The sequence below is a fragment of the Amblyomma mixtum genome, chromosome 3 (genome assembly GCF_055824585.1).
Source record: "Amblyomma mixtum isolate Tamu chromosome 3, ASM5582458v1, whole genome shotgun sequence".
NCBI classification, from domain to species: Eukaryota; Metazoa; Arthropoda; class Arachnida; order Ixodida; family Ixodidae; genus Amblyomma; species Amblyomma mixtum.
The window spans coordinates 119,678,440-119,693,057 of record NC_143014.1 but is presented as its reverse complement, the minus strand read 5'-3'; the positions used below and the strand labels follow the sequence as shown (position 1 = coordinate 119,693,057).

At 50.7% G+C, this 14,618-nt stretch overlaps 1 protein-coding gene across 2 annotated transcripts in view; it reads right to left on the bottom strand.

Annotated features, from left to right (window-relative positions):
* The window catches only part of LPCAT (lysophosphatidylcholine acyltransferase), a 100,256-nt gene that overhangs the window by 30,445 nt on the left and 55,193 nt on the right, over positions 1-14,618 (bottom strand). Inside the window, exons 4-5 of one of the 2 annotated variants that reach the window (XM_089580930.1) lie at positions 10,413-10,630; positions 2,523-2,696 (exon numbers count right to left, since the gene is read on the bottom strand). In XM_089580930.1, coding sequence (XP_089437056.1) covers positions 2,523-2,696; positions 10,413-10,630 — 392 coding nt within the window. Of the gene's footprint in view, positions 1-2,522; positions 2,697-5,650; positions 5,869-10,412; positions 10,631-14,618 lie in introns of both variants that reach the window. The other variant, XM_089580929.1, reaches the window with a different exon arrangement.

Sequence of the window (14,618 nt, the reverse complement as noted above, 5' to 3'; positions counted from 1 at the left end):
GTAGTGCGGCCAGGCGAGCGCTCACTCATGGACTCAACTAGGTCTCTCGGGCAGTATAATGACCTTCGCAGCACGTGAACGCGGCCGCGTTTTCTGTCACGACGTACTACGAGTCCTTCATGCAGCTATATCGCTGTAGAGAACTCCCAAACCTTTCGCCTTCGTCCGCAGCGATATGCAGCGCTTCCCACCCCGTCCCACGCAGACCGCATGGCCTGCACTGCAGCTAGGCGCATCCTCGAAAGCGCCCATGTGCTGGCCTTCGTGCGCAGCATTGTCATCGGCCGGCAGCAGGCCACTTCCGGATTTGAGTTGCGTGAAGGTTCACGCTAGTCTTCTTTCCCGCAAAACTTGGGAGAGTACGGGAAAGCAACTTCACGTGCGTACTGTACACATCACGAGTTGCGATCATGGCAGTGGCGATATTCGGCAGTTCGCTTGTTTTAGTGCGCAATCACTACTTCACGGGGTCAAACTCAACCAAAGCCGCCGCGGTGGCTCAGTGGCTATGGTACTCGGCTGCTGACCCAAAAGACGCGGGTTCGATCCCGGCCGCGGCGGCTAGAATTTCTTTGGAGGAGAAATTCTAGAGGCCCGTGTACTGTGCGATGTCAGTGCACGTTAAAGAACCCCAGGTGGTCGAAATTTCCGGAGCCCTCCACTACGGCGTCTCTCATAGCCTTAGTCGCTTTGGGACGTTAAACCCCATAAACCAAACCAAACCATAAACCAAACCATCAAACTCAACCAAGAATCCTGTGGCGTCCCTGACCTTGAGGGTGCAGAAATAAAATAATTATTGCTGTGATTGGGTTTCGAACCCGCGGCGGCGCAAACAGATCAGCTTCGCTGGCCACTGCACGAGCGCACTATGCTATCGCTGAAGCCGATCACGTCCCGTGTTAAACTGCAACACACTCTCGCACTGTGCATTCGCGTCTTCATCAACTTCCATCTACAGCGCGAACAGATCAAATCAGCTTAGCATCGATGGCTTATCCTGAGGCTAATTCGATCGTTGCCAGACGTGACGACGACCCAGCAAAGCAAAACCTGAGCCAAACAAGGCTAAACACGATTTCGCGCGTCTACTCGGTCACTCTGGCACTTTTTTTTTTTCACAGCCCTCAATCAGAGACAACACGCTTGAAAATAGGAACGCTATCGCTGTAAAAAAATATTTTCGCAGCCCTGTAGCTGTTCCCGGGGTGAATAACTGACAGGAATAGCTGCAATGCAAGCCCCTCCCCTGTCGCACCAAAAGCACGTCTCTCCCAGGAGATAGTCCCCTCCCTCCCTTTACATATGTATCACGCAGGAACTGTCGCCTGGCGCCGTCGGCGCGCGCCCTGCCAACGGACCGGAAGCCCCGACGTTGTCTTTCGGAGAACGATTTTTCAGAAACACTGGAGCAGTGCGCGGGAGAGCAAATCGCGCATTACAGCAAGCGCGCATCACGGGCGCGCGGCAACAGCTAGTTGAAACAACAGCGGAGAAGTACACAGGACGGAGCACCTATCGTAGTACTACTACTCTCCTGTCATGTAGCATTTTTACAGAATTAGCGGTAGCACGGCCATCGACAAGGCCACCCGCAAGCTAGGCGCGGTGCAGTTGATGAATGGTCGCCAAAAATAAACCCAGCCTTGGGCATCCTCACCATGATCGGTCCGAAGAGCTGCTGCGTCAGTACGGAGCAGCGGCGGCAGCAGCAGAACGAGGTATGCTGACCGATGTTTGCTAGTTCGAGCCGTGCTGCTACGGCAACCGAATTTCCATGGAGGTAAAACGCAGAAAACGCCCACGTACTGGCAACCCAGATGAGAATGGAGACGCGGCAGACTTTCGCCAGGGATCTGGGTTGCCAATACGCAGGCATTTTTTTTTTTTTGCATGCATTTTACCTCCATCGAAATTGCCGTGGCAGCAGGGATCGAACCAGCAAACTTCTGTTCGCGCACCTCGGGCTGCTGCTGCTTGCCAAAGCTTTTAAATAACGTTGGCTGCTGCTGCCTCCGCGCGCGTTACCCATTCCAAATGGAAAAAGCATTTTTACAGCTGCAGTTCCATCTCGATCCAGTGACGTTTCCACAGCTGTATGTGTCAAAGATTCCAGCTAGAGTTAAGTGGAAGGAGAAATTTTCCAGCCGGAGTCAAAATGCCGTCGCAGCTGAACATGATTTACGGTTCAATAATCTGGCTGGAAATGGCATTTTTTAGATGTAAACAGACGTACTGAATGCTTTCCAGTTGGAAGGGTACGATTTCCAGTTTAGTAACACAGCTAAATAAGAAGAGACCCTTGCAACCGAAAATAATCCGCAGCCCTCCACTACGACCGGAGCATGTAAAATGACATCATTGAATTATGTGTGCACAGCACTGCTGCAGCTCCATCTGGAATGCGTTCAGGCAGGTCTGGAAGTTAAACAAGTGAGAGACACATTGCACTGGGACAAATTTGCGACTTAATTAGTCCATTCGTCGCGCGTCTGCAAGCCGGTCCGGAGGGCGCCACTAACCTAGCTTGAAGGAGATGAGGCAAGTGCGGTTGGTGCAGGTGCCCTCGGGGAAGATGATCACCTGGGACCAGGGTTCCTTGGAGGTGGCCCGGCGGGTGATCTCGCGCACCGTGTTCTGGCGTGAGTTGGGGTCGCTCCGCTTCACGTACACCGGCTGAGTGAAGTTCAAGATGGCTGCCGGGCACACAATGAGGGCCCGCGGCCTGTTAGACACTCGTCATCGAAACGCACGCACAAACCAGCGGCGAATCAGACACGACAGCGTTTCAGAGGCATCGGGCACTGACGAAATTTATTTCATACTCCCATCCGCATGCGAACTTGCGGAGAGGGTTCTAACGTGCTTGCGAAGCCGCCGCAAAGTGCCGACGCTGCGCCAAAAGTACGGGCGCGCAAGAAAGCAGAGCCCGCTGCTCTGTTAACAGCGTTTACGTCTGTCCACCATGACAAAAACTGGAGAGTCACAGCGTGTTACGCCCGACCAAATTAGCGATGCTGTCCGGCGTGCACGATGCATACACTTCTCCATTCATAGGCAACCCTAAGTTGCGCTTGTGTTCAGTTTGCATCTATTCACGCCTGTACAATATGTCTCATGTGAAACGTTCTGAAGACAACAATCGAAAGCGATAACGACACTTCGAATGGGCGACTGGGCCATGACAATTCGGTATATATAACAGGCAGAAGCCCCCAAAACCAAAGAACGAACCGCTACATGCGAAATTAAGACTTTACAGCGGTTGTTCTTCAGTGCCAGTAAGGGACGCTGTTCAAGTCGGAGCCTCGTAGGCTATCGATGAAATGCCTGAACACACAGAACAGCGATTCAAACAGCTAATGCCGCATTTACCGAAAACATTCCCTCGTAGCGGTCACGCGTTCTGAATCAAAGAAAATGCACGGGAAAGACCAATGATAAAAGCGATTTTTCGGGTATTAATGCAGAATGTCCACAAGGCTACTAACAAAATTTTCAAAAGGTGTCAACTCTCATAAGGGCGCCCGTGGTGTTGTATTCGCTTCTTTGATTCTTGTCCTATTCGCGCAGCCTTAACCTTCCCCGAATAATGAGCCAATGCGGCAGGCGTCCGCGCAGCTGCCGGGTACCTGGCGCCCTCAAGGCAATCTGCGCGACGCAGTGATGGCGCGCGGGCTCCCGATACTCCGGTAACACGGAATGCTAAAGGTGTCTAATGACTATCGCGTTGGGCTACTGAGCACAAGGATGAGGGATCGAACCCCGGCCACAGCGGCCGTATTTCGATGGAGACGTGAAATGCAAAAACGCCCGAGCGCTGTACTATTGCAGAGCCCGTTGAAGGATTTCACGTCATCGAAATTAACCCGGAACCCTCTACTGCGGCGTCCTTCACTGCCCATGAGTCCCTTTCGGTCGTTAAACCCCACATAACATACCGCTGTAGGCAGTATAGCCACATCTAACAACACAGCCGAGAATCAGCTTGGCTGCACCCCAATTGCTTTGATCGAGCGACCATGGCAACACGCACTCGAGCCTCGTTACCTCAACCTCGATGCAAAACTTCTATACAATGGGGAAATGGGAATACATCCGTAAGTTTGGGTTTGTTCAGGAGATCGGAAAGGGAGAACGCTTGTCGAAATATAAGTTCCTTACATGCGATTAATTCTGCAAGAAGGTACTAGTTGCTCTCGTGCGCACGTTCAAACCGATTCTAAAGGTAACCCACAAGTTACCACTAAGCATGTAAACAAACGTGTTTACATATTTAGTAAAGGTTACAAAACAGCACATCCAGCGTTGATATTTAGACGATGTTCAGTTGGTGCCAGAACCCATGATATACACCCAAACATTTGCTTTAAATGGTTTGTCTCGAAAGCAGCAGAGACCACTAGAAGTAAAAGACAATTAGAAATAAATCGCTAACCTGATAAGTCTGGCACTGCGATAGCAAAGCGCAACAACTGCAACAATACGCACCGAACTGTTATCAGTCGCTCGCACACCGCACCCCTCTCCCACGAGCCCCTCCTCTTTCGTAGAACACAGAAACTGAAATCAGTTATTTCCGCAGCAATTACTTCGCACTCCACGCGCTTTACTTTCATATTAAAAGTCGGGGAATGTTTTCAAGTGTTGCGGCATTAGCTATTTTTCCTGGCGTCCTACCAGCTCATGTTTATGGTGTATCACGAGTTGTGCAAACCAAACAGTTTTTTTTTTTTCACATTCTTTTCGTAGCCATGCATCACTTAAATATCTGTATGGTAACGAGCCAAATGTTGAATAGTACATCGAGGTGACACATGGTCAATGCATGCAGGTGACAGCTTAATACCGAACATGCAAAAACAGGCTGAACCATCGCAAGTTTCCTTTCCACTTCGTCAAACAGTTACGCACTTTTGTACAGCCTATCATGATGTTTTACTGCCATACATAGGGTTTGAGTCCACCTTTTCATATCGAAATGGGTGATACGGAGCAAACGAGACTACAGCTCAGAAGTGCGATACACAAAAATGCAGATCTCCCAGTCTGACTCGTCTGACTCGGCAACTACGCTATGGCGAACGTCAACAGCTGCTTCATGCAAGGTGAGCGACAGCGCTTGCCCCCGTCCGTACTCCAGTCTTAGTGCGCAAATGAGGTGGTCAACGCAGTTTCGGTTTCGCTGTTCTTCAAGGTTACGTAACAGAACAGAAGAACATCGCGACGGCTGCAACAATGCTACTCAATGTGACACGTGGCACTACGGCGACAGGATCTTTCTCAAACAGTAATAACGCTGTAGACAATACGGAAGTTCATGCCCGCTGACGATGCCCCTTTGCAAGACTACAATACAGCACCCAGAGCTTGTCATGTGCAAATTTTGCGCGGCAGAGACATGAGGTAAAGGCGGTGCGCGCAGACAACTTGCCGTTGAGCGTGCGCGAAAGTGTTCCGCCCGCAGCTGACAGCGATATAACAATAGGGCATCAGACCACTGTCAATGCGCCACGCAGCATCGCCTTCGCTCATGTCCAGCCAGCACAGCTAGAGGCGAGGTTAGTGCCAAGAACCCAAGCAGCGGCAGTACCAACCACCAAAACAGAGGGAGGCAAGGAGAGGGAGAAGAGACGCGGACAAGACGTACTGCCTAGGAAGAACATGCCCTTGCTCTTGGACCGCACGACGGCCGCAGGCACCGGGCTGCCGTGCATGGCGGCCACCGTGTCGAAAAACGAGGAGTGCGGAGCTGCCACCAGGATGGGCGCCTCGCGGGCGGCCGCGGGCCGCCCCACCGTCCGCACCACGAAGCCGGCGGAGCGCACGCACATGAGCACGCACTCCCGGGACAAGCTTTGGATGACCCTGCGGCCAGCCACCCGGACGCCACGGAAAGAGAGACGATGACACCATGTACACACACACACACGCACGCACACACACACCGCACACACACCCATACCGGCCTGCGAGCGAGCCGCCAGCCAGGGGCGCCACGCCTCCACGACCGCGGTCGCCGACTAACGGGCTCCAGTAGGAAGCCGCAGTTTTACGGGACAGCTAGACGGGAAGAGGAGTGGCGCCCGCTGACCTAGGTTCAAGCGGGCGGCACGTCTGACTGAGGACCGAAAAGTCAGTGAGCAGTGCTCCAGAACACTGTGTTCTAAAATTGCTGCTCCGGTCGGAGGAAAGACAGTGGTTTTTCAGTCTACTTGAGCGAGCGAACGCTTCACGGGAACCCTTTACGGGCAAGTCTGCAACAGCAACATGAATAACGAAATTTACGCCAGAACTGAAACACTTCCAGCTCACAACCCAGTTCACAACCCAGCAGCAAATCTGGCAAACGCCCAAGCAAAACACTCCGAATCGGGGAGGATAACATGCAGAGAACAGCCTGTTTTTAAACTTCGGTTAGCCACCAAAGCAGCTCAGCAAAACAATTTCAGTACGAATCCAGCTCTGGTTTGTGCTTTCTCTTTGCTGTTTGGCTTCAGCTGCAAACAACAGGTACAAATTTCGCGTAGCTGACAACAGAACCCTCAATGCCAAGGACACGAGACAAAAGCTCACGCGGTCCCACGGAAGACGCAGACCGCAGGACGTAACGCTATTCTGCTGGAAGAGAACTTCGCAAACAACATCAAACATAGCTGACGCAACAGAACGAATGAAAAAAATAAACACCCGGTATTAGAATAACGCGAACCCTAAGGTAGCATGCCGTGCAAACATGCGCTTCCACCACCAGCTCAGAAAGTTTATAACACTCCCGCAAGGCAAAAATCCACCCCAACGCACTTTCACGTAACGAGTGAGACACTGAGCAAAAAAAAAAAAGAGAGCAACAGAAGAAAAGTGAGCAGGAAAACGTGACGAGAACGGGAAGAAGCGAGCATTGTCATGCAGGCCAAGTGGGCAACACTGTACAGTGCGGGAAAATTCTGGCTCATTAGCAGTGACCCAGTTCTGACACAATGCCACGTTGGTCGCCGTCGTCTGCTTTGCGCCGGTGCTCACCAAGCACTAAGGCATGCTTGGGCATGCGTAAGGACGCGCACCAAGGTATACGTAGCGTACCAGCGCTTGTATACGTGGAAAAGCTCACCTCGGTATGAGAGACGTGCAGTCATGGACAAAAGTTTGCGGGACGCGGATTCGCGAAGAAAAAAATATATTTCTGCGTTGCCTCGCTAGTCAGTCAGCTGTCATTCCTTCAGACGACGGAGCAGTGAGCACGCATGGCCCCTCGTGATTCAAAGCTTTTCGTTGACCTGCTTTCATTGACCCGCGAATCCGCGTCCCGTAAACTTTTGTCCACGACTGTACGTGCTTGGGCAAACCGCAAATACTTGACTCAAGCTTGACAACACTAGATAAGTACCAGCAAAGGACTTTAGCAGTGTAGCTTAATATACGTACACAGTCGGACAGAATACGAAGCGGCAAATGCCCTGCAAAAGATGGCCTCCAGCCAACAGCGTCGACCGATTCTCATGACGTCGTGGTTAATACCCTTGGACCTGCTAGCGTGACATCGCAGGGGGTGGCAGATGAAAGGAGAAATATCACGGTTCAATCGGATTAACCGCGGCGTCATGAAAATCAGTCAATGTCATCGACTGGAGGACGCTTCGTTCTCGTGTTGTGTACGACTATATATATATAGCATATGTTGAATCCAGAACGTATTATATGCGATTACTTTCAAGAAATCATAAAGATACATAGCGTTCGCGTTACCATTAAACAAGTGAAAAAAACCGAAGATCCGCTTGCTCTTTGTTGCGGGGTAAATGTAGAAACCATGTTAAAGCACACGTTAGGAAGGTGACACGAGAACCATTTGCCAGGCCTTCACGATCGACGCGCTTCAGGGGCAACCTGGCTCGAAAGCACCGTAGTGGGAGAAATTCCGGCTCAGCTTAGCGCAGTGCGGCTCAAGATGGACAGAACAGCGAGCAGACACCGGGCTCCGGGCTTTCAACAAGCTCGTCATGGAAAGCCAAGTCAGCGTCGCATCCACGCTTCGATCATCGCTCACTTTAGGTTAATTTTTTTTTTTTTTTTTGTTGTTGAGATCGAAGATCTGGCGCCGGCCAAACGACCGTCCGCGTGGTCTGCCTACGGCCCGCATTGCGGGAAACCGCTGTGGTTGAGAATAACGGACAGAGGGGCGAGTCGGTGCATGATGAAAAATGGAAGGCGGCGCAACAAGGACACAAAGAAGAAAGGGACACCACATGCGCGCACTACCAACTGTTTATTACACGCAAAAGTGGCATATTTAAACATTCAGCTCGAGCATGAGACTCATTATCACTCCGAACCCAACAAGCGGAATAAAAAGCAGCAACATCAGGATAACAGACAAGAAACCTTTAACCCCTGCGGATAAACTAACAGATTCGGATAAAAGAAATTAGAGGAGGAGGCCATCGCTTAGCAAAAGCAGTGTCAAACAATCGAAGCACCAGTAGAGTCATTCATGAGAAGCAAAAGCAGTCAGAAACCAAAAAAAATAAAAAGTAAAAAAAACTAATGACAATCGTAGTGAAAGCAGAGTCAAACATATGAAGCAAAAGAAGTCAGAAACAACAAAAAGGAAAAGATAAAACCTATAACAAAATTAACAACCCGCCTAAACAAACAACAGACGGCCGCTAGAAATGCAGGGCTGTAAAGTCGTACCGAACATGACATCACAAAAAACTATCAAGAACGGAAACTTAATTTCTACGGAGGGATACCGAAGAGTCGATAACACAAGTGCTTCCCTTCTTTTTGGTCAAAAAAGCCTCAAGAATTTCACGTGCCACCTGATCGAGACTCCTGCCCAGAATCCTTATTCCGCTAAGCATCGGCTCACACTTGCATTCTTTACAATGGAGAGGCGAGTTCGACCCGCCTCCGTTTTGTAACGATTTCTCATGCACCCGTGCCCTGTCGTTAATCGCGGCGACCCGTCTGGCCTATATAGACTCCCCCACACGTCAGTGGGGTTTCGTAAACCACTCCGACGGCACAGGATACAAATGCTTGCCGTGCCTCTTTTCGCACAGGGCTTTCTTCTTCTTCTTCAAGAAGAAGAAAAAATCCCATGCTAAGCCGGGATCAAGGCGACCGCAAGTGGTCCCCTATACACACCGAGTGGCGCACAGCTTGAAGAAGGTTGCTGGCCAGTTCTACCTGTCGTTTTCTCCGTGCCCAAAAAGCTAAGCGGGTTACGCTCGCGGATCGGCCAGAAGCAAGCAAGCCCTGTACGAAAAGAGGCACGGCGAGCCTTTCGTATCCTGTGCCGTCGGAGTGGTGTACGAAATCCCGCTGACGCGTGGAGGGGTCTATATAGGCCAGACTGGTGGCCGCGATTAACGACAAGACACGGGAGCATGAGAAATCGTTACAAAACGGAGGCGGGTCGAATTTGCCTCGCCATTGTAGAGAATGCAAGTGCGAGCCAATGCTTAGCGGAATAAGGATTCTGGACAGGAGTCGCGATCAGGTGGCACGTGAAATTCTTGAGGCTTTTTTGATCAAAAAGAAGGAAAGCACTTGTGCTAGCCACTCTTCGGTATCCCTCCGTAGAAATGAAGTTTCCTTTCTTGATAGTTTCTTGTGATGTCATGTACTGTGCGACTTTTCAGTCCTGCATTTCTAGCGGCCGTCTGTTTGTTTTGGCGGGTTGTTAATTTTGTTATTGGTTTTATCTGTTCCTTTTTGCTGTTTTCTGACTGTTTTTTGCTTCATATGTTTGACTCTGCTTTTGCTACGATTGTCATTCGTTTTTTACTTTTTATTTCTGGTTTTTGGTTTCCGACTGCTTTTGCTTCTCATGTATGACTCTGCTGTTGCTACGATTGTTTGACACTGCTTTTGCTAAGAGATGGCCCCCTCCTTTTAGTTTCTAATTTCTTTTTCGCAGGGGTTAAAGGTGTCTTGCCTGTTATCCTGATGTTGCTGCTTTTTATTCCACGTGTTGGGTTCAGAGCGATAATGCGATGAGTTTCATGCTTGAGCTGAATGTTTAAATATGCCACTTTTACGTGTAATAAACAGTTGGTAGTGCGCGCATGTGGTGTCCCTTTCTTCTTTGTGCCCTTGTTGCGCCGCCTTTCATTTCCGCCACGGTTGTGCTGGCATTTAGTGCCGACATCCTGCAGCGCGCTTTCCATATGCGACGTTTGCGAGATCACGCCGTGCACTCGCTTTCCGTACGTTGCTGCGTGTCAATACCTGCCAGACCGCGTCATCTCAGCCGCTGCATGTCCGCGGAAGGATCACGGCAAGAGCGACTACCGGCGAATCTGCCGCACGAGCGAACTCCTCGCGAAGCGAACGGCCCGCTGCACGCGGGAGAGAACCCCGCTCGCACTTCCAGAGCCGACGGTCTGTGCCGCTCGGACGCTTACTTCCGAAGATGGGCACGTTCTCGGAGCCGGCTTTGGCGACTGGCGTGAGCCCCCCCAGCAGCAGTACGACGACGCCGTCCAGCAGGGACGAGTGCGGCCCCACCACGAGCACGGGCGCCTCCTTTTGAGATGCCAGCTTGCCCTTGAAGCTGTACGTTAGGCCTCCACACTCGAACACGAGCCGCAGGAAGAAGGCCAAGAAGGGCTTCAGGTAGTCCCTGCTCCCACAGCCGCCCCAGTTTTTTTGTTTGTGTTTTTGCAAGCCGCGCGCCGATAGGACGCAGTTCGCGTGGTTAAGCCATCGGAGACGATGTCGGCCGCAGAACGCGTGTCGCAGATAGCAACGTTTTCGCCAGCACATCGCCGATGAAAAAAAAAAATAGCATTGACATCGCCGTCACAGACAAAAATTACAGGATGTTTATATCCGGGAAATGAATATACAGCGCGTAGTGGCAGTAATTGATTTAGATTGGTGGGTTTGGAAAGAGATGCACGACAGTTCGCGGTCACGAGTCAGTCACATGTCACCGGTGATGACGAGTAAATGCGCCACAACGCCGCAGGTTTGATGGGTTAATTGTTTTGTTAGAGCCGCAAATGTTCGCATAATAAAGCGGTGGTAGAACGGTGGTTCGCACGAGCGGCCGCTCAAATGGTTACCATTATTATTCCGGCAAACACACAACAAAAGTGTTGGCAAGCAAGGTGAGGATAGAAAAGCACACAGACCATCGTCATGGAGGTCGCAAGGCGTGAAAAAAATAAAAGGGAAGACACGACCGCATTCAACCGGTGTCAATCGTCCACGGTTCGTTCGATCCACAATCGCCAGCAGGCCAGGGCGGGTGCAGAGGGTTGCCAGGTTGTGCGAGAAGGAGGGGAGAAATGATCAGAAACGGGGGCGGGGCCATGGAGGATCAGTAACACGACAGATGCGGGAGAAGGGGAAGAGAAAAGAACAAAAAAGAAAACAAGAAGCGAAAAATTAAAAACTGAACCAAACTGATGGCAAAAAGGCGGGGTCCAATAATCCAGTCATCACGTAAAACCAAGGTTATCACAACAGCACACTTCAGTACACAGCACAATGTACGCCAAAAGGCCTGTCACCGCTTATACCAGCACACTAATACGAACGAACTTAGTGAAAGCAGCACGAAACATGAGCGACGCTTTGTGATAAGACGCAAGCACTTATTTACAACGACCGGCGCAGGGATAAAGACGCAGCGAATGCGCAGGACGCAGTCCCAGGCGGCCTTTCACCGAACTGCGCTCGCGAGGAGGGGAAGACGCCTCTCGGGAACTCTCTATCAGCGAGTCAGCACTGACGAAGGAAGACGGACGACTGAATGGCGGCTGCCACGGTTCCGCGGAGCGGCATTTGTCAGCCGCGCGACGGCGGTCCGGCCAGGCGGCACACTCGCTCGTTGTTGGGTTCCGCAGCTCCCTAAATGAATCATGACAAGCAGGCCCGCACAAAGGGGTGCGCGCGTGTAACGGCCGACGCCCGCTTGAAAGACCGCCGCCCGCTGAAGCATTGCGGGCAGCCAGCGGGGCGTCGCGAACACGAGCGCATGCGTGGTTCGGGAAGCTGGGCCGACAGCACCGTGCAGGCGCCGGGAAGTACTGAACATTCGCCGAGCAAGTTTTCCGAAACGAGGGTTGTCCTCCTTCCGTTAGGCCGCTTACTTTCACTAAACTATATGCGTACGGAGCAGCCTAAAAGCGCACAGAACTATGGTTACAGGTGCAAGAAAAATGTCAACTTCATTCCGCCTTTTCTTCAGGACGACATTAATGCTGCGCGATCGCCGAACAGTTTAATAGCCAATAAGTATCGCAAAATGGTTGGGAAATATATAGGCAGGCTAGATGATCGAACTGGCGAAATATTTATTCAGGCGGATCTTGCTACTTGCCGCAGAACCTCCCCGGCACACAAGATGCGACGTAGTAAAAGAGTAAGGATGCTGACAGGGCTCTGAGAGGGAGATTGGGGCAAAACGCGACACAAATTTGTAAACTGTCACCTTTTTATTATTCACAGATATATATAAAAAAACTAATATAGCCGAATTATTTCCTACAGTACTGGCATCACGTTCACTGAAAGTGAAAAGGTCGGCTGATGGGGAACGCAATAAAATTTAATGACACTATACGACTTCAAAATGTCTCCTCCCCCACGCGCGGTGCAAAATGAGACGCCCTTCCAAAATCAAGATAATACTCATCCTTGCAATGAATGCTCACGAAGTTGACTCTACGAACATCTAGAGAATCGCTACAAGCCTATTCGAATGGCAGACACTGTACTCCCAGACCGAACCACCCGGCACTGCTTTTTTTTTTCATGAACACTGCAGTCTAGGCAGTTCTACCACCGGGTTCTGCGCGCGTAGCCTCGCTGCATGATATTTCTGAATTCCCTGCCTTCGTCACAACGTTTTTCTGCTTCAATGCCCCAGCTGTTGCTCTTTCTTCCACGCCCACGCCCACGCGATTTGGTTCGATTCGTAGCACCTAAACATGAGGTTTTGAATGTGACAGTAGGCCAGTCCAAACACAGCTGGCGTCATTGTTAGAATGTGTTGCACTACAAGTAGCTGATCCTGCCCGCCGAACAGAGTGCCACGCTGATGTTCCCAAGACTTTTTTTTATGTAGTTCCTGCGTTTCACATTTTCTCGTTTTCTTTACTGTTCTGTGGCAGGCGCCTTTGGGAGCACCAAAACGCTAGAGGGCACACGTATTGCTTGCGTATTTCCTAAGCTTTATTCGTGTCTTCGGTGCGTTATTGGCATTCGGCGTTTTCCTTTGAACGTTCGGAATGCGTCGTGTTTTGCCCAAAGTGTGGTCTGCTGCTAAAATAATACTCTCATAAGAACCTGGAGTGCAAAACTTCTTAAACTTTGAATAAGGTAAGACCAATAACCAATTTCAATAACTGAACCCTTACGTTAACATAGAACGCCAGGTCGGTTGGGCAGCATAGTTCTGAAAAATGTCGCATGCAGAATTTGGCGCCTTATCGGCCACTTTCTCGTTCACTACGACTCAATTCGCAATTTCTTTCTCTGCTCAGAACAAGCCTGTCTAGTGAATCCTAAGCTCTACTGTAGTGGATACGTGGCGGGTCATACCAAGCTAAATACCAAGTTGATATGGTGGCTCAGTGGTTACGGCACTCGGCTGCTGGCCCGAAATACGCGGGTTCGATCCCGGCCGCGGCGGCTGAATTTCGATGGAGGCGAAATTCTTGAGGTCCGTGTACTGTGCGATGCCAGTGCACGTTAAAGAACCCCAGGTGGTCGAAATTTCCGAAGTCCTTCACTACGGCGTCTCTCAATCCTGAGTTGATTTGGGACGTTAAACCCCAATAAACCAAACCAAACCAAGTTGATATCAATCAATCAATCAATCAATAATTGCTCATTTAAGACTTAAGGGGCGCTAAGTAACAAACTTTCGCGTTTTGCCCGTCTCTACCCCACATATAAGGCTGAAAACGCCAGATAACATTCGAGATGACATTTTTCGAAGATAATGGCGCGCATCTTAAACGCTAATACCTTGCCGGTGCTGCGTGATAACCCGTCCAAAGACAAGAAAAATGCAAAACTTTTCGCTCGTCTATTTACATGGGGACATGCGCAGCCGGCCGACACCTTGCTGAGGACCCGTATCGTTCTACATGAGCAATTTGTTTACTTAAGACCTGCAAACTACGCCAACGAACAGGCGAGAAAGCTCAGCGGCTATTTTCCACTGCCCACTTCACCTACGCCTTTCACATTTATCTTCTCAATATTACAAATAATAGCGCTTACGATTGGTCAAAACAGAAAGGAACCCTCGAGTGCCTGCGCACGTTTCTCCCGCTTATCCGTTACCCAGCAGGGCTCCAGGTTCTCGCTAAAAGAGCAAATTGCGAACAGAAGCCGGGAATCGGTGTAAGGCAGTAATCGACCATCCTGAATAACATCACGCACAAGAGGGCGGCCATCCCGGACCTGCGTCAGCGGCATTCTGTACCGAAAACAACGCGGGTGCGCCTTTGCGCGCGCGCGCGCACGCACGCACGCACGCACGCACGCACGCACGCACGCACGCACGCACGCACGCACGCACGCACATAGCTACCTCGACGGCCGGCTTCTAATTAAGTCCTCGCTTAAAATCCTGCGCCCATAATTAAGCG